Source organism: Bufo gargarizans, chromosome 5, assembly GCF_014858855.1.
Source record: "Bufo gargarizans isolate SCDJY-AF-19 chromosome 5, ASM1485885v1, whole genome shotgun sequence".
Taxonomy (NCBI): Eukaryota; Metazoa; Chordata; class Amphibia; order Anura; family Bufonidae; genus Bufo; species Bufo gargarizans.
In genome coordinates, this window is record NC_058084.1 from 133,801,434 (window position 1) to 133,827,997 (window position 26,564).

The 26,564-nt window shown below is 42.8% G+C and overlaps 1 protein-coding gene across 1 annotated transcript in view; it reads left to right on the top strand.

The window, feature by feature from the left end:
- The window catches only part of TTC39C (tetratricopeptide repeat domain 39C), a 109,550-nt gene that overhangs the window by 21,915 nt on the left and 61,071 nt on the right, over window positions 1–26,564 (top strand). The window contains exon 2 of the mRNA XM_044294705.1: window positions 18,222–18,270. Coding sequence (XP_044150640.1) covers window positions 18,222–18,270 — 49 coding nt within the window. The remainder of the gene's footprint in view (window positions 1–18,221; window positions 18,271–26,564) is intronic.

A 26,564-nucleotide genomic window follows, 5' to 3' on the forward strand; every position in this document is an offset into this window, starting at 1 on the left:
AAGGCTCCATTCAGACGTCCGCATGTGTTTTGTGGATCCGATCCATGTATCCATGTATCCATGGATCCGTAAAAAATCATGCGGATGTCTGAATGGAGCCTTACAGGGGGGGTGATCAGTGACAGGGGGGTGATCACCCTGATTACCCTGATCACCCCCTGTCATTGATAACCCCCCTGTCATTGATCACCCCCCCCCCCCCCTGGTAAGGCTCCATTCAGACATTTTTTTGGGCACAAGTTAGCGGAAATTTTTTGTTTGTTTTTGTTTTTGTTTTTTCTTACTAAGTCTCATATTCCACTAACTTGTGTCAAAAAATAAAATCTCACATGGACGCACCATACCCCTCACGGAATCCAAATGCGTAAACATTTTTAGACATTTATATTCCAGACTTCTTCTCACGCTTTAGGGCCCCTAAAAAGCCAGGGCAGTATAAATACCCCACATGTGACCCCATTTCGGAAAGAAGACACCCCAAGGTATTCCGTGAGGGGCATATTGAGTCCATGAAAGATTGAAATTTTTGTCCTAAGTTAGCGGAAAGTGAGACTTTGTGAGAAAAAAACAAAAAAAAATCAATATCCGCTAACTTATGCAAAAAAATAAAAAATTCTAGGAACTCGCCATGCCCCTCATTGAATACCTTGGGGTGTCTTCTTTCCAAAGTGGGGTCACATGTGGGGTATTTATACTGCCCTGGCTTTTTAGGGGCCCGAAAGTGTGAGAAGAAGTCTGGGATCCAAATGTCTAAAAATGCCCTCCTAAAAGGAATTTGGGCCCCTTTGCGCATCTAGGCTGCAAAAAAGTGTCACACATGTGGTACCGCCGTACTCAGGAGAAGTTGGGGAATGTGTTTTGGGGTGTCATTTTACATATACCCATGCTGGGTGAGAAAAATATCTTGGTCAAATGCCAACTTTGTATAAAAAAATGGGAAAAGTTGTCTTTTGCCAAGATATTTCTCTCACCCAGCATGGGTATATGTAAAATGACCCCCCAAAACACATTGCCCAACTTCTCCTGAGTACGGCGATACCAGATGTGTGACACTTTTTTGATGCCAAGGTGGGCAAAGGGGCACATATTCCAAAGTGCACCTTTCGGATTTCATCAGTCATTTTTTTACAGATTTTGATTGCAAAGTACTTCTCACACATTTGGGCCCCTAAATTGCCAGGGCAGTATAACTACGCCACAAGTGACCCCATTTTGGAAAGAAGACACCCCAAGGTATTCCGTGAGGGGCATGGCGAGTTCCTAGAATTTTTTATTTTTTGTCGCAAGTTAGTGGAATATGAGACTTTGTAAGGAAAAAAGAGAAAAATAAATAAATCATTTTCCGCTAACTTGTGACAAAAAATAAAAAGTTCTATGAACTCACTATGCCCATCAGCGAATACCTTAGGGTGTCTACTTTCCGAAATGGGGTCATTTGTGGGGGTTTTCTACTGTTTGGGCATTGTAGAACCTCAGGAATCATGACAGGTGCTCAGAAAGTCAGAGCTGTTTCAAAAAGCGGAAATTCACATTTTTGTACCATAGTTTGTAAATGCTATAACTTTTACCCAAACCATTTTTTTTTTTTGCCCAAACATTTTTTTTTATCAAAAACATGTAGAACAATAAATTTGGCGAAAAATGTATATATGGATGTCGTTTTTTTTGCAGAATTTTACAGCTGAAAGTGAAAAATGTCATTTTTTTGCAAAAAAATCGTTACATTTTGATTAATAACAAAAAAAGTAAAAATGTCAGCAGCAATAAAATACCACCAAATGAAAGCTCTATTAGTGAGAAGAAAAGGAGATAAAATTCATTTGGGTGGTAAGTTGCATGACCGAGCGATAAACGGTGAAAGTAGTGTAGTGCCGAAGTGTAAAAAGTGCTCTGGTCATGAAGGGGGTTTCACCTAGCGGGGCTGAAGTGGTTAAACATTGTTGCTGTTTATGGATACCTTACACTAATACTCACTCAGTGCTAGGGTGAGTAATACAGCAAAACTTTAAATTATTTAAAGAGGAGCAGTTCTGCTTTAGTAAATACTTAAAATGCCTACAAAATAACAATTTGAGGACAGCTTTTTTAGCATTGTGCCCCCTCCCCATCATCCCTCCTGGAAGTGTAAAAATAAATTGACAACTAAACGCCCTTATATTCTGGGCTGATAATTGGTTGAATGAGCGTTCATAAGAATGCAATCATACGGTGCACATAAACATGGCATTGATCACCGAGCACAGGAGCAAAGCTAGATAATCAGCTGATCACCTATTTTATATGCACTTAAACTTCGTCATTGTCGGCAGCACATCCCATCATGTAAACAGGGGATGGTCTGCCGAGAGTGTGCAGATTGTATGGGAATCAAATGTTCTTGTTTGTCCACTTGTAGTTTGCCCCGGGCAGTGTAAAAGCCCATTCAAACAAGCGCCGATCGACTTTCCAAAAGGAATAATAGAGGAATAGGACAACCAGGGTTTCTAAGAAAAGACCTGGAGCGAGAGATTCCTCCATTCATTGCTCCAATTGCTGTTCTGGACTTATTTCAGGCTGCCAGCTCAGCGGGTGCATCCTTTCTCAGGGAGTGATATAAAATATTTCTCATCATAAGTACTTTCTTTTATTTGTAGTGTAGTAATTTTGAGTTCCAGATGTTTTCTCTTCCGTTCGTATCTGAAGAGGAATTAAGTATTTTGCGTGTGTTTCCAGAGAGCAATGCATTGGGAACGCCCATATAGAGCTGCGGACAGTTGTCAGCCCGTCCACGCAATTTTCCCAGTAGGTATAGATAATAAATGGAGACAGCAACCTGAAATACTTCATTCTGTCCGGTAGCAGTAGACGGAAGGATTTGTGCAGTGACAGGCAACTTTAAATAGCCTTGGAAAAAGAGAACTCTAGAGGAGAAGTTACATTTTATGTGGTAAGAATAACAGCAAAGCAAAAAAATTAAGAATGGAAATTAGCACCACAAGAGGAACCCTGAATCTGCTGTCTACAGATGGGTGTCTTTCGGTTTGACTGGTCCTTCCTTTTGGAGGAGAGGCGATTTGAATACTTTTTTTTTCTCATGGATCATTGCATTAAGTAAGGGCTGCTTTAGACATGCAGAAAGTCGACCAGATCAACGCTAACAAGCGTTTGTAGGAATGCTCGTTAGCGATGATCTGGCAGTGTAATACTGCCGCTGATTACCTGCCAGACCCCCCAAAAATTGCCTGCAGCAGATTGTGCTGTCTAATCACATACTGCTGCCGGCAAACAATGATTCAGTATAGGGACGAGCGATTTCATTAGTGATCGCTCCTCACCATACTGTGGAGGAGATCACTGCATGTAATAGCAGCAGTCTCCTTCACTGACGAGCACGCTTCCTTCCCGACAATCGTCAGCCTGATCTGCTGGTCTAATACAGGCCTAGGTTTCATTGCTAGATCTCTTCAGTCAGAACTAGTAACCCCAGAGCCACATCAAGTCTTCTGCTGTAGCCAAACATTACCATGCCCTGTACTGATGAGGAGCAAGAACTCTGGAGTGGCTTTCTCCAGGTTGATAGCTAGACAGAGGCTCTTCCTTATGCCTGTAAAGAAACAGAGACCAGGCAGATTGGATTTTTAGTGATGAGTCTTTTTATTCTCTGGCAGCTATTTGTTTTCCTATATTGGTTGTCTTCTGCTTGTAGGCAGCTTAATATCTAAGCTCCATGATAAATTAATCATATACTAGTTTAATGAAATATCAGCACAGAGCCATTTACCTTCTCCTTATCTACTCTTCTTTTACTATGGACTTTCATTTGGTCCTGAAAACCTGATCAGTACATAAGCTTGCTCCACTTTATGCGTTTCCTTACTGTAGATATCAATAAAGTGGAGATTTGAATCCTTTGAAATTTGCTTGCACATATGATATGAATCTTTATTCTTATTCCCTGCCATAACTACAATGTAATGTTTCAGACTGTTCAGGATAATGTGGACTTCTGCCCAGCAAGAGACATTGATGGTGGTCTGCTGGTAGTTTTGGCACACCTGAAGGACGCTGTGTCACCCAAAATGTTGCACTGTATTTCTAGCGGTGAATCAAGAGTAAGGCTAGTTTCACACCGGCAGCTTTCCTCTCCGGTAGGCTGTTCCAGCCTAGAATGCTGGATATCGGCTACTAGGGTTGTTGCGAGTATCAAATTATCGATACCCAATCGATACTTTTTTACCAGTATCGATTCGATACCGGGATTTGACATTTACCGATACTAGGCTGCGCTACTGTGCAGCCTAGTATCAGAGAACATGGCGCGCGCGCTGCTCTCAGCGCACTCCATGTTCTCCTCAGCAGCACAGGGGGAAGGAAGTCTCTCCCTCCCCCCTGTGTGGCTGATGCCGCTGCCACCAATGAGAAGAGAGGAGGGGCTGTGGCCACTGTGCCACCATTGTTAACTAAACCATTAATACAAATACAGGAGACGGGTGCCAGCTGCAGAATCACATAGCTGGCACCTAACCTCTATAATAGGCCGCTGCGATCCACGGCAGTTAACCCCTCGGGTGCCGCATCTGAGGGGCTAACTGCTGCGGATCGCAGCGCCCCGTCATAGAGGTCAGGTGCCGGCTATGTGATCATGCTGCCAGCACCTGCCTCCAGTATTTGTATTAAACGGTTACTTATCTTCATTGGTGGTGAAGTGTGCCCCCACTTCCCCCAGTACTAAAAACATTGGTGGTACAGTGCGCCCACCAACCCCCCCAGTATTATAATCATTGATGACAGTGGCCACAGGGTCCCCTCCCCTCCTCCTCATTGGTGGTGCAATGGCAGCTTCTGATCAGAGCCCCAGCAGTGTAATCCTGGGGCTCCGATCAGTGACCATGGCAACCAGGACACTTCTGAAGCCCTGGCTGCCATGGTAAGCTCCCTGCTGCTGTGTGTACTATGCACAGGGCAGCAGGGAAAGTGTGAAGTCCTATTCACCCTAATAGATCTCTATTAGGTTAAATAGGACAAGGGATGAAAAGATCCCAGGTTCTAGGGCTAATAGTTATTAAATAAAAATCTAAAAAAGTAAAAAATAAAAAACACCAAAATATTAAGTTTAAATCATCCCTTTCCCAATCTTACATATAAAATATATAAACAATAAATAAATAAACATATTCTGTATCGCCATGCCCAAAAAAGTGGAAACTATTAAAATATAAAAAAAATCTCCTATGTTGGGAATGCCATAACAGAAAAAAATAAAAACCTTGTGATTAGCCATTTTTTAGTCACCTTGTCCCCCAAAAAATTAGGATCGGACTGTTCGATTATGGGCCGGACGCACCATAAAATGCAGAATTTGGGGTTTTATTTTTTTTCACGTGGTATCGAGTATCGCAATACTTTTTTTATGGTATCGAAATTGATTCAAAATTTTGGTATCGCGACAATCCTATCGGCTACACAAAAACGTTGCATGTGTTTTTTGCCTGGCCGATTATCGGCATATTTGCTGGGTAGCGGCCGGATCTCTGCCAGAACCTATTATAGTCAATGGGGTCTAGCGGGCAGGCAGCAGTATTAGTCGGTGCCAGATCCTGCCGGAGAACTCTGCTGCAGGTGTGAAACTAGCCTAAAGTTCATAACTTATTTGTAAGCAAAGGAGTGCTGTCTCATGAAACCTGTTTGGATCCTGGCAGAGGGATAACAGAGACTTCCGTCCTCCAAAGACGTGGTTACTTACTCACTGAAGAGTTTTAGATTGTAAAATATATCTTGGACTTTCCAGTATAACATACCCGGTGTCCTGACAGATAGTTGAAGAATTACTTTGGCAACACTGTGGAGCTTCAGAAGTTGGCAAGAGTATACCAATTCTGGAGTGTCTCCTTGCTCGAGACGAGTTCACTGTATCAAGGTCATACAGCATTAAGATGTACTTAGGTTACTGAAGACGTCTTCATAGTAGCTCAGTGATGATTAACTGCATTTTCCATAAGGCATTGTAGAAAAACAAGCGTCGAAGAGAATGATGGATTCAAGTTTACTGAAGCTACTATTGAATTTTTCTGTATAGTAAAATGTGCTCTTTATTCTGAAGCTTTCGCATTGGTTGTGATACAGTATATAGCGATGTGAGTCATCTGCTAGAACAGTAGGCCTTTGTAATGTAGATGGAAAGTCTTTTCCTGGATGTACACTTAGGCAGTGTGCTCGATCTCCTCTGAACCCGGACATACCCATATTTTCACCCAGGCAGCCCCCCTGACTTGAGCATCAGAGCAGTTCATGCTCCTATGCTCTCCCTTACCCTGCACAGAATTACGCAGGGCAAGGGCTCTTTTATTTACCATAACACACTGCCGGCAATGGCTTCCACCCAGCAGTGTGTTCAGTGACGTCACCGGCTCTGATGGGCGGGCTTTAGCGCTGCCCTAGCCATTTTACAGGCTAGGGCAGTGCTAAACCCTGCCCATCAGTGCCTGAGACGTCACTGGGCTCACTGCTGGGCGGAAGCTTCTGCATGGCAGCCCTAAGGAGAGCCCGGTACGTCACCGGAACTACATAAAATGCCTTTGGCCTGCGCGATTAAGCACAGGGCAAAGGAAAGCTCCGATGCTCTAGTCAGGGGGGCTGCTTGGGTGAAAATGGGGATATGTCCGGGTTCAGCTCTGAACCCGAAACATCCCTTTAGCTGTGTATGGAGACTTATAGGCAATGCCCCATGGGTAAATAATATGCAAAGAGGTGTCTCCCAAGGAAAGAGAACCATCTCTCTAGTGCCACCTTGTGGAATTGGCTCCCAATGAGTCGAAATCCCACTTTTAACAAGCCTTGGGACATCACAAGGGAATATAGCCAAGCAAAGTATCCATCTGTACACAGCTGTTGCAGGGTGCTTGCCCCTGGTCAGTACAGAGTAGGATTCTAGCTGGCTGAGTGCAAAGCGTTGGATCTCCTTAAAGGGGTTGTCTCATAATAGACAATGGGGGCATATGCCCCCATTGTCTTATAGGTGCGGGTCCCACCGCTGGGACCCGCACCTATATAGAGAACGGAGCCCCGCAAGGTGCTGGCTGGAGGACTCTGGTCCGGCCACCACCAAGCCAGCTCCCCAGAGAAGAAAATAGGAGCTTACCGCTCATGCGCGGCCCCCCGCTCCTATTCATTTCTATGGGGCCGACGGAGCCCCTCCTTCACTTGCGGGGCTCTGTTCTCGATATAGGTGCGGGTCCCAGCGGTAGGACCCGCACCTATAAGACAATGGGGGCATGTCCTAAGTGATATGCCCCATTGTCTATGATGAGACATCCCTTTTAAAGAGACCAGCTGTGTAAGGAGACTTATAGGCAATGCTCCATGGGAAAATAATACGCAAAGAGGTATCTCCCAAGGAAAGATAACTATTTCGCTAGCACCACCTTGTAGAAGTGGCTCCCTATGAGTAAAAATCTGACTTTTTGATGGGGCTTGCCAAGATTTTTTAACTGATGACCTATCCAGAGGTGAGGGGCCAACACCCGGGACCCCACCAGTCAGCTGTTTGAGAAAGCACTGTAGAGCCGCGGCCTTCTCACAGCTTTGCTTAGGCCATGTGATGTCATGTTTATCGGTCACATGGCCAAGACGCAGCTCAGCCCCGTTGAAGTGAATAGGGCTGAACTGCAATACCAAGCACAGCCACTATAAAATGGACGGTGCTGTGCTTGGTGAGCTGAGAGAAGGCCACAACACTAATGTGAGTCCCGGGTGTCGGACCTCCGCCCATCCTATACTGATGACCTGAGGACAGGTCATTAGTTTAGAAAATCGAAAAAAAAAAAAACTATTCACAAGCCTTGGGACATGACAAGGGAAAATAGCCAAGCCAAATAGTTAGAATCCAACTCCGTACTGACAAGGGGCAAGCACCCCATAACAACTGTCTACGGATGGATATTTGGCGTTGTCAAAAAGGTGTGTCCCTATACAAGGTGGCGCTAGCGAGATTGTTTTCTTTCCCTGGTTGTGCACAGTTGATAGCTCTTGGCCAAATTCCTCCATACACATGCAGACCTGGCGGAGCATGCATGTTTCCAGGGAGAAAGCCACTGCCAGACATCTCTAGTTATGAAGGGTTTCTGAGATATCGTAATCCTTTTCATGACACAAAATTACTCAGGACTGGATTTACAACTACCTGCCATGTCTGTTTTAGTAAATATTTGTATCCTTCATGAAATAAAAATTCTGGCTTGTGTCATTCCTCTGTTATCCCTGCTGTAAATGGACAACTGCTGGATTTAGAATGTCTAGGGATGAAAACTCATTGACAAAAGCAATGGTAGCCTCCTGTTATCAAATTATTCATAAATATTCAAGAGGAGTACAGTGATCCCTCAAGATACAATGGCCTCAGGATACAATATTTTCAACATACAATGGTCTTTTCTGACCCATCGCACAGTAAGTTGAAACTAGACTCAACATACAATGTCTCTGACTTAGATCCAACCAATCAAGGTCACTTTTCTGGTAAAAAAAAAAAAAAAAAAGTGTATTAGTTGCTAATTAGCAGCTATTCGTGACTGTTATATGTAAGGACTTGTTTTATCTGTCTTCGATATCTGCTTATTTTTCTTAAATGTTCATTTTCTCTGATCTTGGATGACATTTTGGGGCTTTGGAACCGATTACTTAACTTACAATAGTTTCAACATACAATGGTAATCCTAGAACCAATTAATATTGTATCTTGAGGGACCACTGTAATGGAGTTACAGCACATTGAAGAGTTCCAAGAAAAGATGCTTGAGAATTATTAAAGCAGTCATATCAGGAGAGTCAACATGCCATGAGTAAGTAGACATGGCATTTTATATATGCTTATTTCAAAACCATGGACAGTCCTAATAAATGTCCTCCTTGGTTTTGCAGCTAGCACAGTCACCACCCTTTGTGGCACTAGATTTGTGAATGTTGGGTAAAACGACTTGAGGCAAAGGCCTATGGCTCTGTTCAGATCAGTCGTGTCCTTATTATACTTCTTAAGTCTACCTTCTTTTAATAGATCTTGAATTTCGCACGCCAACATTTTCATTCTGACCCCTGGAAGGCCCTTTATTGTATCATTGTGTGAAGTAGCATTATTTATTTATCTTCCACCAAACCATACAGTTGGCAGAGTGCTTTGGTTCAGGTAGACCTCATGCAGATCCACCAGTCAGAAGTCCAGGTAGTAAAGTACAATTCTTCGGGCTCCAGAGTTGTATTCCACCACTCCATCGACATTAGCATTGCTTGCCTGGTGTAAGGCGTATGTGTGGCTACTGGATAATGGAGGTCTATTACCTAAGCACCCAGTTCTTTGGCTGATTTCCAGAGACGGTTTGAAGCTTCTTCTCCGCACTCAGCCATCCCGTTTTGTGAATTTATTTGACCTGGCACTCCGCAGGTGAGCTGCTGGTGTCCCTTAACATTCCTACTTCACTACAGGTGACAGTGCAGCTCTACTAAGGAAGCAATCTAATGTACTGACATATAAGACAGTATCCTGTGACATTTCTTCTACTCCACCCATTTGATGACCGAATGCACGTGGCAGTATTCTTGGTGATATGCAAACAGTAGATTGTTTTGCGTTGTGTATTTACAACATATCCCTATTGCATACTTACCAACATTTCTGGTAATTTTGGGCCACTTAAACACCGGTCATGCCCCAAACCCACCCAGAAATGCCTATTCTTTGGCGGGGTTTACATAAACGACGCCCATTTTCAGACCGGGACAGGCCATATTTCCTGGTATTGTTTCTGAAAATTTGGGATAGTCCTGGCACATTGATGAAGTCTTCTATGGGTCATTATACCATGTTACTTAAAGTGGTCCTCAGATTTAAGGAAAAAATAAATAATTTAACTGGGGATTGAACAGACTTACTTACCCAGTACATCCAAGATGGCCGCACTGCATCTTAGACTACCTGATGTGCACTGTGCATTGGTAGTCCATTGGTAGGTTCTTGGATTGGCTGGCACTTTTCACTTGAGCTGGCTAATCCCTGGGCAGCAGGAAGTGTCACAGTGTGCATCAGGCAGTCTGAGATGCAGTGCGGCCATCTTTCATGGCAGAATAAGAGCCTAGATATTGGCGGATCTGGAGCTGAAAAGATGGGCACCATGTAAGTGCTCTGTTTGTCCCCCAGTTAACGTGAAGTGTTTTTTTTTTTTTTTAGTTATACAGGAGAATCACTTTTTAAAACAGCAAGTTTCACTTATATTTAAGGACATTTTATATCGTGACTTTCCATTTACCCGAGCATTGTGAAACATTTTTCCATGGAGAGCATGTAGAATCTTTATACAGGGATTACCGCACTTGTCGTCCCAGCGCTGAAATCCCAGAGCAGCCATTGTTATAACATATGTGCATAATTTAGGCTAAAACATATGGAGAGAATAGTGGGGAGTCAAAACCCCTGCTGGGGCAACGTATGTGGAAGTGCGGCCCCGGGATAATAAATGCAGTGTAGACAAGGGCACATATCACAATAGATACAATGCAAACAATATGAGCCTGGTAACATTGCTCTTCAATATTGATAGGGGTTTTATACAGTACAGACCAAAAGTTTGGACACACCTTCTCATTCAAGATTTTTCTTTATTTTCATGACTATGAAAATTGTAGATTCACACTGAAGGCATCAAAACTATGAATTAACACATGTAGAATTATATACATAACAAAAAAGTGTGAAACAACTGAAAATATGTCATATTCTAGGTAGCCACCTTTTGCTTTGATTACTGCTTTGCACACTCTTGGCATTCTCTTGATGAGCTTCAAGAGGTAGTCACCTGAAATGGTGTTCACTTCACAGGTGTGCCCTGTCAGGTTTAATAAGTGGGATTTCTTGCCTTATAAATAGGGTTGGGACCATCAGTTGCGTTGTGGAGAAGTCAGGTGGATACACAGCTGATAGTCCTACTGAATAGACTGTTAGAATTTGTATTATGGCAAGAAAAAAGCAGCTAAGTAAAGAAAAACGAGTGGCCATCATTAGTTTAAGAAATTAAGGTCAGTCAGTCCGAAAAATTGGGAAAACTTTGAAAGTGTCCCCAAGTGCAGTCACAAAAACCATCAAGCGCTACAAAGAAACTGGCTCACATGCGGACCTCCCCAGGAAAGGAAGACCAAGAGTCACCTCTGCTGCGGATGATAGGTTCATCCGAGTCACCAGCCTCAGAAATCGCAGGTTAACAGCAGCTCAGATTAGAGACCAGGTCAATGCCATACAGAGTTCTAGCAGCAGACACATCTCTAGAACAACTGTTAGGAGGAGACTGTGTGAATCAGGCCTTCATGGTAGAATATCTGCTAGGAAACCACTGCTAAGGACAGGCAACAAGCAGAAGAGACTTGTTTGGGCTAAAGAACACAAGGAATGGACATTAGACCAGTGGAAATCTGTGCTTTGATCTGATGAGTCCAAATTTGAGATCTTTGGTTCCAACCACCGTGTCTTTGTGCGACGCAGAAAAGGTGAACGGATGGACTCTACATGCCTGGTTACCACCGTGAAGCATGGAGGAGGAGGTGTGATGGTGTGGGGGTGCTTTACTAGTGACACTGTTGGGGATTCAAAATTGAAGGCATACTGAACCAGCATGGCTACCACAGCATCTTGCAGCAGCATGCTATTCCATCCGGTTTGCGTTTAGTTGGACCATCATTTATTTTTCAACAGGACAATGACCCCAAACACACCTCCAGGCTGTGTAAGGGCTATTTGACCATGAAGGAGAGTGATGGGGTGCTGCACCAGATGACCTGGCCTCCACAGTCACCGGACCTGAACCCTATCGAGATGGTTTGGGGTGAGCTGGACCGCAGAGTGAAGGCAAAAGGGCCAACAAGTGCTAAGCATCTCTGGGAACTCCTTCAAGACTGTTGGAAGACCATTTCAGGTGACTACCTCTTGAAGCTCATCAAGAGAATGCCAAGAGTGTGCAAAGCAGTAATCAAAGCAAAAGGTGGCTACTTTGAAGAACCTAGAATATGACATTTTCAGTTGTTTCACACTTTTTTGTTATGTATGAATTAACACATGTGGAATTATATAGTTTTGATGCCTTCAGTGTGAATCTACAATTTTCATAGTCATGAAAATAAAGAAAACTCTTTGAATGAGAAGGTGTGTCCAAACTTTTGGTCTGTACTGTATATATATATATAGTGCATAGTCATTTCACTAGTAATTAGGGGAAATATGTGTTCCTTTTGAGGTCTCAAACACAGCATGCCAAACTGCTGTGTGTGTGCTTTGTTTTACCACAGTCCAGACAGAGTGTGAAAATAAAACATGGTTCCGATGGTTTTGCACTCAAGTTCAATCAGCGTTTTTCTGCAGTTGCGTTCAGCGTTAGCATTTTTTGATGCGTTTTTTACAAGTGAAGAAAAACTGAAGAATAACAATCTATATCTTCAAGCAACCATCATTGAAAGACTCATTGCATCTGCATGCCTTCTGTTTTTGACACATGCTCCATTCATGTCTATGGAACTAGTGCTACGTGAAAAACACACAATATAGAACAGGCTTTTTTTTTTCCAGAACGTTGAAAAATGCTGTTCATGTACACAGACCCATGGAAATGAACGGGTCAGGATTCAGTCGGGATGCTGTCTGTTCACAACACATAACGCGCCCCCCCCCCCCCCCCCCCCAAAGGCATTTACAGGACAAGCAAACTGCATGAGGTTTCAGGTAAATCATCCATACGCTTCAGAGAAAACTTGACTTGTGCTGCAGGTTTTCAGTTTGCAGCATGTCTGTTTTTGCTGTGGGTTTTACCTGTTGCTTTGGACTTTTGCAGTGAAGGACCCCCTGCAATTCCCCCCTCCTGGGCAGGCCTGCATAAGAAGTATATTTACCTGCTTCCCGGTGCTGGCCTCCACCGCTCCTCTCAGGTCCCTGGATGTAAACTTCAGGTTCGATGCTGCTGCAGCCAATCGCTGGCCGCTGCGGTGACTTGCTCCCCTTGGATCATGTCTCCATTTGACATGACACAAAGGCAGCAGTATTGGCTTGCATCGTGTCAAATAGTCATGTGATGCAAGAGGAACAGGTCACGACTGCGGCCAGCAATTGGCATCAGTGGCGACAAACCAGAAGTTTACATCCAGGGACACAAGCAGAGCAGCGGAGGCCAAAGAGCGCGTGATCCGGAGCCAACATCGGGAAGCAGATAAGTATGCTTCCTTTCGCAGATCTGCACAGGAGGGAGGGGGGGGGGGGGCTGCGAACCCCCCTCCTCCCAAACATGCACAATTTATTGTTTAATATATGACTGATGATTGGATGACACATGGACTGTTATGTGGAGGTAACAGAACCGTACACACAGAATACAAGCTCCCGATTGTTCTTCTTTAATTTGTTTCTGGGGAACCAAAAATTCGATTTTCAGTTTAGTCAGGCAAATTGTAAAAATATCCTGTCATGTGGTTTATGGGTTAATGCTTTCTTTTTTCTCCGTTTTCTTCTGTTAGCAGCATTGCCATGCTCTACACAGGCTAATCATAAAGCAGTCTTTCATGTATTTCTGCCTGCAAGGCGTAGTAACATGGGGCTAGGTCACCATTGTTGGGAATCGAGGTGCATGTTGCTAGGCAGGTCCTTGACCTTTGGGTGCTTCTAAGCCTAGCACTTGCAGACATTCCCTGCAGAAAAATTCATGCAAATGTTGCAAACACAATCTAATCACGTGTACAAAACAGACTTTCAGTCCTAGAAATGTATGCAGCAAATCTGCTGAGTGTGTATGCCTCAGGGTCGATGACTGAGTCAACTATCGGAGAGGAACGTTCCTGCGGACCCACTTGGCTTGTATGAATATGCTGCTGATGCCCCGGTGAACGAGCAAAACACTAGCTTGTCAGGTGATCTGCCTTTTATGCTCCACATAAAATCATTCTTCAGCAGCAGATCATCCCAAATTTACAAGCAAGTGCTGCCTATAATCAATGAATCTGTATGGGGATGAATGATCGTAGAAACGATTGTTCATCCCCAAACAGTAGTGATGATCTGCTGCTTGTAAATGTGGCCCACATGAGCAGGCAGTGATGAGGAATGAACTGTTCAGTCCCAGTCATTGCCCTGTATATAGCCCCTGTAAATAGGTCTGTAGCTGGGCGCTCTGCGACGTTTGATCAGTCAGTCAAGCCTTTTGTTTGCCTGCATCGTCTTGGAATTGGACAAATGTGACGTACAAGCAGCTGCATTTCCAGACGGATCTGCTGTTGCGCAGGGCTCGTAGCTTTATTAACAGTTATTTATAATTTTGCCTTTTTATTGTGTGGCAGTTTACTCCGTCACCGCTCAGACTGCGTAAAGTGCAGCTGTAATGGAAATGATGAAAAGTACAAAACAGCTTGTTCTGAATGCGCTGGATGTTTTTGTTTTCTGACACACCACAATATATTATATTTTCTGTGTTATTTCACAAAATTGGCAACAGATTTATAAATCTAGATCATTTAGGGTAAATTGTGGGCTGAGGACGCTGAGCTGTACGGTGATTCATCCTTTATTTCATTGTTCCCACAGCCTTTGTCTGATTAATGGCTTCAGTAGGGAAAGCAATGCACTGGAGCTTTCTAAAGCTTCTTCAAAAATGTACGCTTTTCATGTCACACTAGCGATCGAAACGCTCACGACCTTCAGTTTCCGGTTTTATAGCATGCTGCAGGGCATCAGAGGTAATTCACAGAGTAAGGCCTCATGCGCACGAACGTCGGCTTTACGTGCAAACAGCCAGACCGCAATGCACGGGCACCGTCCGTAGGTACGCCGTTTACGGATTTGGACTCATTGACTTAAATGGGTCCGCGACCCGCATGAAGAGGTGGGTTTTCAGGTTTCTTTTGAAGGATTCCACTGCCTTAGGGCGCCTTCACAGGCGGCAGATTTTGTGCCAGGAAATTCTGCGACTGAAAATCAGTTCCCTTCACTTGAATGGGACAGCAAGCACATGGATTTCGGCAAGCCCCATTAAGGTGAATGGAACTGATTTTGAGTCGCAGAAATTTCTGCCACAAAATATGCAGCGTGTGAAGGCACCCATAGACTTTTCCCTGCCATTCATCAGCACAGGTTGCGCTGTGAATGGCACTGGCAGTGCAGCAATGCTGCCTGAAATGCCCAGTAACAAAGCTCCTTACAGTAAGGAGCTTTGTTACTGGTTGGTTTGGGTGGGCTGCACTGTTTTGAAGATGTGGAAGGGGAGGCTCTTGCAGCAGCGCGTGATCTTCAACGGGAGGCACCTGGCAGGGTAAGCGGCCTTCCTTGCTGGTCAGTGGACTTTAGCAGGTGTCGCTGGTGGGCAGTGGGCTTTAGCGGGGGTGCCAGACAGCAATCATGTAGTTTCCGGCAATGCCAGATCCAGAGAGACATGGCAGGCTATTCCCTGCCAGATCTCACTAACGCTAGTGTGAAACTAGCCTAACTTTTTAGTAACCATTGTCATTATCACCACAGATTGAATTGCAATGACAAGTAGCACTGCTGTATAGATAACACAGGATCCACCCTTCACAATAAGTGATATCACAGCTTATCAACTCCCTCCTGACCTCTGCACAGGTCACAGAGCATGCCCAGAAAACTCTCCCAAGCCAATGAGGTCCTCTCCTGACCATTGTGTCTATTCTCTATGTTGCTGCTCTCGAAAGACAGGAAGTCTTGACATATTTTAGTCCTAGTGACCAGTGTGAAAACTGCATGATTTTATACATATTTTGAAAATCTAGATATGGACATTTTTTTTTTTTTTTTTTAAACACCCAAAAATTCTAAAAAAAAATATTTTAAATGTAACATTTAAAAACGATTTAAATAATAGGTAATTTTCTGATGACAAAATAGGGTACAAGAAATAGGTCCATAATATTACATAAAAATAGAAACGGAAGCCATGGGCGCAGTGCCAGGTTTGTCATATGGCAAGCATGGTTTTGGCACGGGGTTGGCATGCCACGGCTAGGCTATCTGTTGTCTCCCATCAGTAATCTTTTCTTTGAGGGTAATATTAGCATTGTAATTGTTATGTGAAGTTGCGTCAGCGTTGTCGTGCTATAGATCCCATCATAATGGTAGCAGGGATAATAAATACTGAAGTATGACTGAGGCCTAAGATTTGTTGTGGGAAATGGCATGGAGACCCCCACTAATGAGAGAGCTGCTTCTGGGTCAGATATTACATATGATATACTGTATATTCAGTCTTTAGGTATGTCGCAGATGAAGGTTGGTCGAAGATTTGGTGGAGCTGTCTCCCTGTTAACCCTGTAATATGACGTGTGGATACTTAAAGGGGTTCCCCGGGGCAACTGTGTTCCTCATTGTTAACAGTGCAGGGTAATTAGATATCAGAGAGAACTGAATCCAAATCTTTGTAATATGATAATTAAAGCTGCATAATCGCCTCTTTTGCCACATGTTAACCCTTTAGGCCTGTAGGCAATGTTGTGTTTTTTTTTTTTTTTTTATGGAGGCCCCTAGGTTTGGAGGCCTGTAGGTAATGGCTCATTTTGCCCTCTTTATAATATATCCCTGGCTGTACGCAAAAAAAAAAAAATTCTCCTCTTGTGATGAGTTTTCAGTTGACTGCACAAGTCACAAGCTCAGTAAAAACAGCACCGTGCCATTAGCGCTGTTCACACTTCACTCGTAGAATACGGTCCCTGTATTTTCATGAAGATCTCCCGGAGCATATGCCTGGTTGTAGCCAACTGTATGCCGTATTCACACAGCTTATTGTTTGTGTGGAAAAATCCAATATGGAAGGTTGTATCCCGCCATGGTTTACGTGTTGAATCTGCTTCCATAAGGGACCCCCCTACACCAGGAACTGGAATCAAGAAGTTGCACGCTGACATTTTGTGACCCTTTGAACGCCACTCTCGCCATTGGAGAGGGGCAGGGTGTGGGCAGGGGCTATTCACTGGCATTAACCCTAGTTTCCTGGTATAAATGACAAGGACACAGACAGGTGGAGTATGCTCCTAATTTATGACGAGGCCTGCAACGTACCATGAATTAAGTGCATCCTCCAGCAGTGCCGAGAATGGTGAGAGATAGACCAGTGACAATCCTATTGAGGCTACATTCACACCACAGTGAAAAAAACGGCCATTAAAAATGGCAAAGCTGACTTTTTTTATTTTTCACTGATGGCTTTTTGAGAAATGGCTGTTAAGGATAGTCCCCTTCAGTGAAAACAGGGCAAAACCAGTGAAAACGGGCAAAACCAGACATGGCCTATTTTTTTTTTACAGCCATTATTCACTGGCCGTCAAAAAAACAACAGTGTGAATAACCCCATAGATTACCATTGTTCTTAAAACAGTCACACTGCCGTTTTTCACTGTTGTGGGAACATAGCTTGACACAGATTTCAAACTACATTGTCATTTCTCAATTCCCATTGAAATCAATGGAATGCAGATTGCACACGGATTTTGGTGTGGTATATACATCGAAATCTGCATGAAATGTCACCATTTGAACATAAAAGTAATGAATAATAACTTATTTTAGAAAAAAGTTGCCTTTTTACTGTTGCGTTATTTATTTTTCTGTTTTTTTTTCTGTTTCTGTCAGTGGATCATAAAAGCTGAAAAAAAGATCCATTTTTAACCCCATGTGTTTGAATGGGTATTGAGTTCCGTCCTCGGGGCTTAATACCGGAAAAAACTGTTCCGTTTTATCCTAATGCATTCTGAATGGAGAGCATTCAATTCAGTTTCCATCAGTTCAGTGCCTCTTACTTTTTTGGTCATAGAAAATACTCCAGCATGCTGCAGTTTTCTCTCCGGTCAAAAATCCTGAACACATGCCGGGTCCGGCATTAATTTCCATTGAAATGCATTAATGCCGGATCCGGCCCCATGTGTTCCGGCAAAACATTGAGGTCAGTGAATGATGGATAGAAATGGAAGGTGTTCTTTTTGTATCTGTTATTTAATCCGTTTAATGGATCTTTTTTTTTGTTTGTTTGTTTTTTCAATCCTTCTGACGGAAAAGAATAATGGAAAACTCAATGCCTTAGTCTTAAATTTTAGTTTGGTAGTTTAAACTTAAAGTTGGCAAGGAGTTTGTGTCCTCAATATACTGCACAAAATAAAATGTCTTCACGACCCCTTCACATTTCTTCACCCTTGTAACAGTCCCCCCGTTGTGTTTTGTCTTGCAGGAATCACAGTCCGTTAATGAGCTTTGGAGCTAGTTTTGTGAGCTTTTTGGTAAGTAGCACAGTATCTTCAGATCATTAATCTGTTCTGTGAACCTGTCTTTATATGAAAGGGGTTTTCTGAGAGTTTTTTACTGATGACCTATCCTCTTGGTAGCACCGCTGCCATCTCTCTGCTCACAAAGCACAGCACCATCCATTTGATAGTGGCTGTGCTTGGTATAGCAGCTCAGCCCCATTCACTTCAGCTACCATGTGACTGATGAACGTGACGTCACATAATCCCTTTCCGATATGGCACGTATATGTACGCCAAATTTTGGGTCTTTAAAGATGGCGCCTGCTCAGGAGCTAACCGGGTGCCATAAATGCTGAGTGCTTGCAGTTTTACATAGCAGACACCTGGTGGCATAGTCTGTGATCAGTGATCCGACTTTTAACACCCTCAGTTACTGTCAGTTGTGACCACAACATCTGAGTTATCAATTGCTAGGAGCACTGAGCCCCTGCTGCCTGAACGGCTTCCTGTGGCAAGATCGCAGGGGCCGTTCTGTTGCTTTGGCGACCTCAAACCTTCTTAAGGCCCAAAGGCCTGCCTCAGTGAAGTCTCTGTCAAGCCCAGCCAAACGTAGTAATTCTCCAATAGAGTGCAGTGATAAATCATTGCAGTCTATGGGAGACGCGATCAGAAGCTTGCAAGCTAAAGTCCTCTAGGGAGACTAAAAGTAAATCTGAAAAAAATATATATTTTTTAAAATATATAAACAGTTAAATCACCCCCTTTTAAAAATAAATAAACTAGGAAAAAAAGAAACATTATTAGTATTGCCACATTCCAAAATGCCCAGACTATTAAAGTATAACATTTTGTATCCCGTACTGAAAACTCAAAATCCCTGTTTTTGCTTTTTTTTTTTTTTTTATCGCTTCACCACCCAAAACAATTAAAAATTTACCAAAAGTCATCCCCAACCCAAAATGGTATCAATGAAAAATCATCCCCCAAAAATGAGCTCTAACACAGCTCCGTAGAAGTAAATCTAAAAAGCTAAGGGTCGTCAGAAATTTTTTTTTTTAGGTATTATAGTACAAGAAAAACTGGGGTGTCCTTTCTGCTGCAGCTGGTGGCAGTTGAAGGATGGAAATGGGCATGTATGTCAATCTCAGCAGGACAGAGAATTTAGAAAAAGGTCAAACAGTAGGTGGCGCTATTAGTTTTCAGTGGGTAACTCATTGGCTATAGTACATTTTTAATTACATGCAATTACTCATAGGTCGCAATAATGCCTGTAAAAGCGTCATTGATGCCTGTTCAGGCCATTTTACTCCCTGGAAAAAAGAGTACCAATACGCCGACTTTTCCCTGCTTTTCATCATCGTATGGCGCACTGTGAACGGCACAGGCAGCACAGTGATGGCCCGGACATGAAGATGGACGCAGAACAAGGTGACGGCAGCGTTTAACATACCAATGTGTGTGATGTATGTATTGCAGTGTGTGATCATCACACGCTGCACTACATACATCACACACATGTATACATCACATGCTGCACTACATACATCACACACATGTATACATCACATGCTGCACTACATACATCACACACATGTATACATCACACGCTGCACTACATACATCACACGCTGCACTACATACATCACACACATGAATACATCACACGCTGCACTACATACATCACACACATGTATACATCACACGCTGCACTACATACATCACACACATGTATACATCACACGCTGCACTACATACATCACACACATGTAGTGAATGCAGACAGGCTATTATAGCCAAGTGGTAAAGTACAGGGAAGATCTGCCATATTGGACTGGACTTTATAACTTTGCTATAATAGCTTGATGTTATTTAGACCAGTAATGGTCCTCTGCATAAATCCCCACCTCTTAGACCCTGTTCACATCACCACGATTTATTTATGTTGTTCTGCTCATCTAATGGAGTAGAACAACGAAAATAACGGAAGTGCTAAATCGGGCACGTAAGGCTGGGTTTTTGTAATGCGATACACATACACAACAGATGCCATACTGTGACATCCATTACTCTGGAGTTCCATATCAAGAAAAAAGAAAAAATAATATTTATTTTTTGAGGAATCTGCAGGATGGGAAAGTGTAGTGTACCATGTTTTCCCACCCTGCAAAGTCCAGCCAAAAAAAATCATGTAGGCTAACATATATATATATATTTTTTTTACAATGGAATTCTATGTGGTGACAGATGCCACAGTATGGTCTGAGGCGTCTGTTGAAGTATATATGTTTTTTGTGTGTACAATTATGATATTGCAAAAATGTTATGTGAACTCGGCCTAACTGACAGGGAAGAAGCTGAACAGACCCCACTTACTATGATGGAGTCTATTCAGTTTCTATTCACGAGCCTGTCTTTTTACCAGACCAAAAAAGTGCTGCATACAAGGCTTTTTTGTCTGGTCTTTAGACAGAATCTGCAACAGAGGCCCCAAACGCAGCCTCCAAAGCAGATGTGAGCGAGTATAGGCAGATAGTCAGGTCCATAAATATTGGGACATTGACACATTGTAACATTTTTGTCTCTATACACCACCACAATGGATTTGAAATATGACACGAACAAGATGTGCTTTAACTGCAGACTGTCAGCTTTAATTTGAGGGTATTTACATCCAAATCAGGTGAATAGTATTAGGAATTACAATAGTTTGCATATGTGCCTCCCACTTGTTAAGGAACCAAAAGTAATGGGACAATTGGCTTCTCAGCTGTTCCATGGCCAGGTGTGTGTTATTCCCTCATTATCCCAATTACAATGAGCAGATAAAAGGTCCAGAGTTCATTTCAAGTGTGCTATTTGCATTTGGAATCTGTTGCTGTCAACTCTCAAGATAAGATCCAAAGAGCTGTCACTATCAGTGACGCAAGCCATCATTAGGCGGAAAAAACAAAACAAACCCATCAAAGAGATAGCAAAAACATTAGGCGTGGCCAAAACAACTGTTTGGAACATTCTTAAAAAGAAGGGACGCACCCGGAGCTCAGCAACACCAAAAGACCCGGAAGACCACGGAAAACAACTGTGGTATATAACTGAAGAATTCTTCCCCTGGTGAAGAAAACACCCTTCACAACAACTGGCCAGGTCAAGAACACTCTCCAGGAGGTAGGTGTATGTGTTTCAAAGTCAACAATCAAGAGAAGACTTCACCAGAGTGAATACAGAAGGTTCACCACAAGATGTAAACCATTGGTGATTAGAATTTGCCAAATGACATCTTAAAAAGCCTTCACAGATCTGGAACAACATCCTATGGAAAGATGAGACCAAGATCAACTTGTACCAGAGTGATGGGAAGAGAAGAGTATGGAGAAGGAAGGGAACTGCTCATGATCCCAAGCATACCACCTCATCAGTGAAGCATGGTGGTGATGGTGTCATGGCGTGGGCATGTATGGCTGCCAATGGAACTGTTTTTCTTGTATTTATTGATGATGTGACTGCTAACAAAAGCAGCAGGATGAATTCTGAAGTGTTTTGGGCAATATTATCTGCTCATATTCAGCCAAATGCTTCAGAACTCGGTGGACGGTGCTTCACAGTGCAGATGGACAACGACCCAAAGCATACTGCAAAAGCAACCAAAGAGTTATTTTTTAAGGGAAAGAAGTGGAATGTTATGCAATGGCCAAGTGAATCACCTGACCTGAATCTGATTGAGCATGGATTTCACTTGCTGAAGACAAAACTGAAGGGAAAATGCCCCAAGAACAAGCAGGAACTGAAGACAGTTGCAGTAGAGGCCTGGCAAAGCATCACCAGGGATGAAACCCAGCGTCTGGTGATGTCTATGTGTTCCAGACTTCAGGCTGTAATTGACTGCAAAGGATTTGCAACCAAGTATTAAAAAGTGAAAGTTAAATTTATGATTATTATTCTGTCCCATTACTTTTAGTCTCTTAACAAGTGGGAGGCACATATGCAAACTGTTGTAATTCCTACACCGTTCACCTGATTTGGATGTAAATACCCTCAAATTAAAGCCGACAGTCTGCAGTTAAAGCACATCTTGTTTGTTTCATTTCAAATCCATTGTGGTGGTGTATAGAGCCAAAAATGTTAGAATTGTGTTGATGTCCCAATATTTGTGGACCTGACCGTATATTATGTATTTAAATTACTGCAAATTTCGCCTCCTCGGGTAAAAACACTCCTCAAAAATGGTTGGAGAAGTATTTTTACTCTTCTGGAAAAAATTTAATGCAACCTCTGCCATTACTAAAGTATTCAGATGCAGGTGCTGGTTTGAAAAATGTAGAATATTTTTCATAGGACAATCCCTTTAAGTGTCGGATATACTGTACTGCAGGAGACTAGGTAGGCAGGGTGACATCACTCCACCTATTTTGTACCTTTCTCCTCTTCTTGGTGTAATGAGACTCCTTCAGTCCAATTACCGGTAGTTTAATTTATTCCAACTTCCAAGTAACTAAGCTAAATTTATAAATCCCCCAAATCATAAACCTGTCCGACAGGTATGAGTGTGCCGAAAAATTAAAGCCCCCTAGTTACTGTATTTTTCATATTATAAGATGCGCTTTTTTCTTCCCAGAGTGGTGGAAAATTTCAATTCGTCTTCTGAAGCGAATACCAGTGCGTGCTTCCATTATGGAAGCGCTCACTGGTATGCAGTAGGTGTGGGGAACATTGGGTGTAGTGCTGCTAGTAATATATAAATCACTGAGGGCAACTTCCTAAAACATAACCTTTAATCTACATACAATTAAAATACAAAAGATAAATGTGGTCCAAACTGGACCATGATAACTATAGTACAAAAAGCTGTCAAATACAATGGACGGTTAGCAAAAAATGAGGACAATAAAATACATCTGGGACAGAGAATCAAGATATAATATATCTGTCCCTGTTCATGCCCTTACAAATACTGCTCAGCCCAGAGATGCACCCTTAAAGGTAGGTGCACTTTGTCCACGTACCTGGGCTAACCTGTCCTTACACAGCCCTATCACTTTCTGACACAACATACAATGTCCCAACACGTTTCCCCTTCTAGATAATCAAAGGTTGATCAGGGGACCAACAGTATCAGTATGGTAATAGGATGCCATATATAGAGATAAATAAATCATAATTTACTGGAACGCCCCAGATCAGCATACATCTGTGACGAGGTGAAGGACACAAGCCTCTGAGATAGATAAACACTAAAATATACTTGATATGAATCCAATACAGATTAAATGGTATAGTATTCTTAGCTGATTCAGGTAGATATAGGAATAAATCCAGTCCTCTCACAGATGCAGGATGCACAGCTGGGGGCTCCAGGGGGCCAAGAAAAACAGATTTTGCCAGAGACATGGGCTTTAATTTAAATGATAAAGTACTGGGCGTGCTCCCACTCGATTGGTCCGCTCATTCCTCAACTCCGCCCCTCACAGTCCCATGACCAGAGCTAACCATCATTATTGGGTAGCAGCATAAAATATCCTCCCCAAATGTCTCCACCGATAGTCTTTGGACACCATGCGTCTCAGGACTCGCTTGGAGATACAATCTCCCTGCCCTCATGCTTTCCATACCTATCTCTGGAAAGATAGGGACGGGACCAAGCTGGTAGTGCAGTCCACATACAGGTCCTTCTAAAAAAAATTGCATATTGTGATAAAGTTCATTATTTTCTGTAATGTACTGATAAACATTAGACTTTCATATATTTTAGATTCATTACACACCAACTGAAGTAGTTCAAGCCTTTTATTGTTTTAATATTGATGATTTTGGCATACAGCTCATGAAAACCCCAAATTCCTATCTAAAAAAAATAGCATATCATGAAAAGGATCTCTAAACGAGCTATTAACCTAATCATCTGAATCAACTAATTAACTCTAAACACCTGCAAAAGATTCCCGAGGCTTTTAAAAACTCCCAGCCTGGTTCATTACTCAAAACCGCAATCATGGGTAAGACTGCCGACCTGACTACTGTCCAGAAGGCCATCATTGACACCCTCAAGCAAGAGGGTAAGACACAGAAAGAAATTTCTGAAGGAATAGGCTGTTCCCAGCGTGCTGTATCAAGGCACCTCAGTGGGAAGTCTGTGGGAAGGAAAGAGTGTGGCAGAAAACGCTGCACAACGAGAAGAGGTGACCGGACCCTGAGGAAGATTGTGGAGAAGGACCGATTCCAGACCTTGGGGGACCTGCGGAAGCAGTGGACTGAGTCTGGAGTAGAAACATCCAGAGCCACCGTGTACAGGCGTGTGCAGGAAATGGGCTACAGGTGCCGCATTCCCCAGGTCAAGCCACTTTTGAACCAGAAACAGTGGCAGAAGCGCCTGACCTGGGCTACAGAGAAGCAGCACTGGACTGTTGCATGTCATTCGGAAATCAAGGTGCCAGAGTCTGGAGGAAGACTGGGGAGAGGGAAATGCCAAAATGCCTGAAGTCCAGTGTCAAGTACCCACAGTCAGTGATGGTCTGGGGTGCCATGTCAGCTGCTGGTGTTGGTCCACTGTGTTTTATCAAGGGCAGGGTCAATGCAGCTAGCTATCAGGAGATTTTGGAGCACTTCATGCTTCCATCTGCTGAAAAGCTTTATGGAGATGAAGATTTCATTTTTCAGCACGACCTGGCACCTGCTCACAGTGCCAAAACCACTGGTAAATGGTTTACTGACCATGGTATTACTGTGCTCAATTGGCCTGCCAACTCTCCTGACCTGAACCCCATAGAGAATCTGTGGGATATTGGGAAGAGAAAGTTGAGAGACGCAAGACCCAACACTCTGGATGAGCTTAAGGCCGCTATCGAAGCATCCTGGGCCTCCATAACACCTCAGCAGTGCCACAGGCTTTATTAAGTATTGAGTGCATAACTGAACATAATTATTTAAAGGTTGACTTTTTTGTATTAAAAACACTTTTCTTTTATTGGTCGGATGAAATATGCTAATTTTTTTAGATAGGAAATTTGGGTTTTCATGAGCTGTATGCCAAAATCATCAATATTAAAGCAATAAAAGGCTTGAACTACTTCCGTTGGTGTGTAATGAATCTAAAATATATGAAAGTCTAATGTTTATCAGTACATTACAGAAAATAATGAACTTTATCACAATATGCTAATTTTTTTAGAAGGACCTGTACATCAAGGAGCCAGGTTCCCAGTATTCCCCATAGTGCGGAAATGTGTTGGGACATTGTATGTTGTAAAAGTGATAGGGCTGTATAAGGACTGGTTAGCCCAGGTACGTGGACAGAGTGCACCTACCTTTTGAGCAGTATTTGTAAGGGCATGAACAGGGACAGATATATTATATCTTGATTCTCTGTCCCAGATGTATTTTATTGTCCTCATTTTTGGCTAACCGTCCATTGTATTTGACAGCTTTTTGTACTATAGTTATCATGGTCCAGTTTGGACCACATTTGTCTTTAGTATTTTAATTGTATGTAGATTAAAGGTTTTATGTTTTAGGAAGTTGCCCTCAGTGATTTATGTGTTGTTATAGCAACTGTCCTCTGTAATATCCTGATATTCAGTGATTGTGTAGTGCTGCTAGCTCTGGCTGTACTCGCTGCTCCCTGTCTTCCGCGGGCGCCATTCTGCACGTGTCCTGACTGCGTACAGCGTCTATGAGCTGGTGCTGTGCAACGTCAGTGCATCGAGGGCTCGGAGAAGTCTGGAGAGGTAAGTATGTTTAGTTATTTTTCGTTTGATCTGAGATCTGATATTGGGGGTCTCATATAGGGGCTTGATATGGGAATCTAATATGGGGGTCTGATCTGAAGTCTGATATGGGGTTTTGATATTGGGGTCTAAATCTGAGGTCTCATATGAGGGTCTGATTTGAAGTCTGATCTGAGGTCTGATGAAAAATATTTTTTTTCTGATCTTATAATGTGGTCCATCTTTATAAAGTGAAAAATACGGTACATTTCTGGATGTGAAAAAATAAAATAACAAATTGACCACATTAATGCCCTTCAAAATACCTAAAATAATAATAAATTTGATTTTCTTTATTTTTTTTATATTTTTTTTCTGTTGAAAAATAAATTCACCAGGTGGAAAATAGATATCACAGAAAATCAAGTTCCCTTTTAAATCCCCTTCCCTTCCATACCTGCACCCGACTGCCCCAGCTAAATACTGACAAGAGCGACCCCATGCTATACATACTGACATGATCTGCAGTCACTGATTGGCTGGAGTGGTCACATACTGGTACAGCATGTCGTAGCTTTAAGAGGGTGATCAGACCCTGGTAGACCAGCAGGGGATTTTAAACCGATCTTT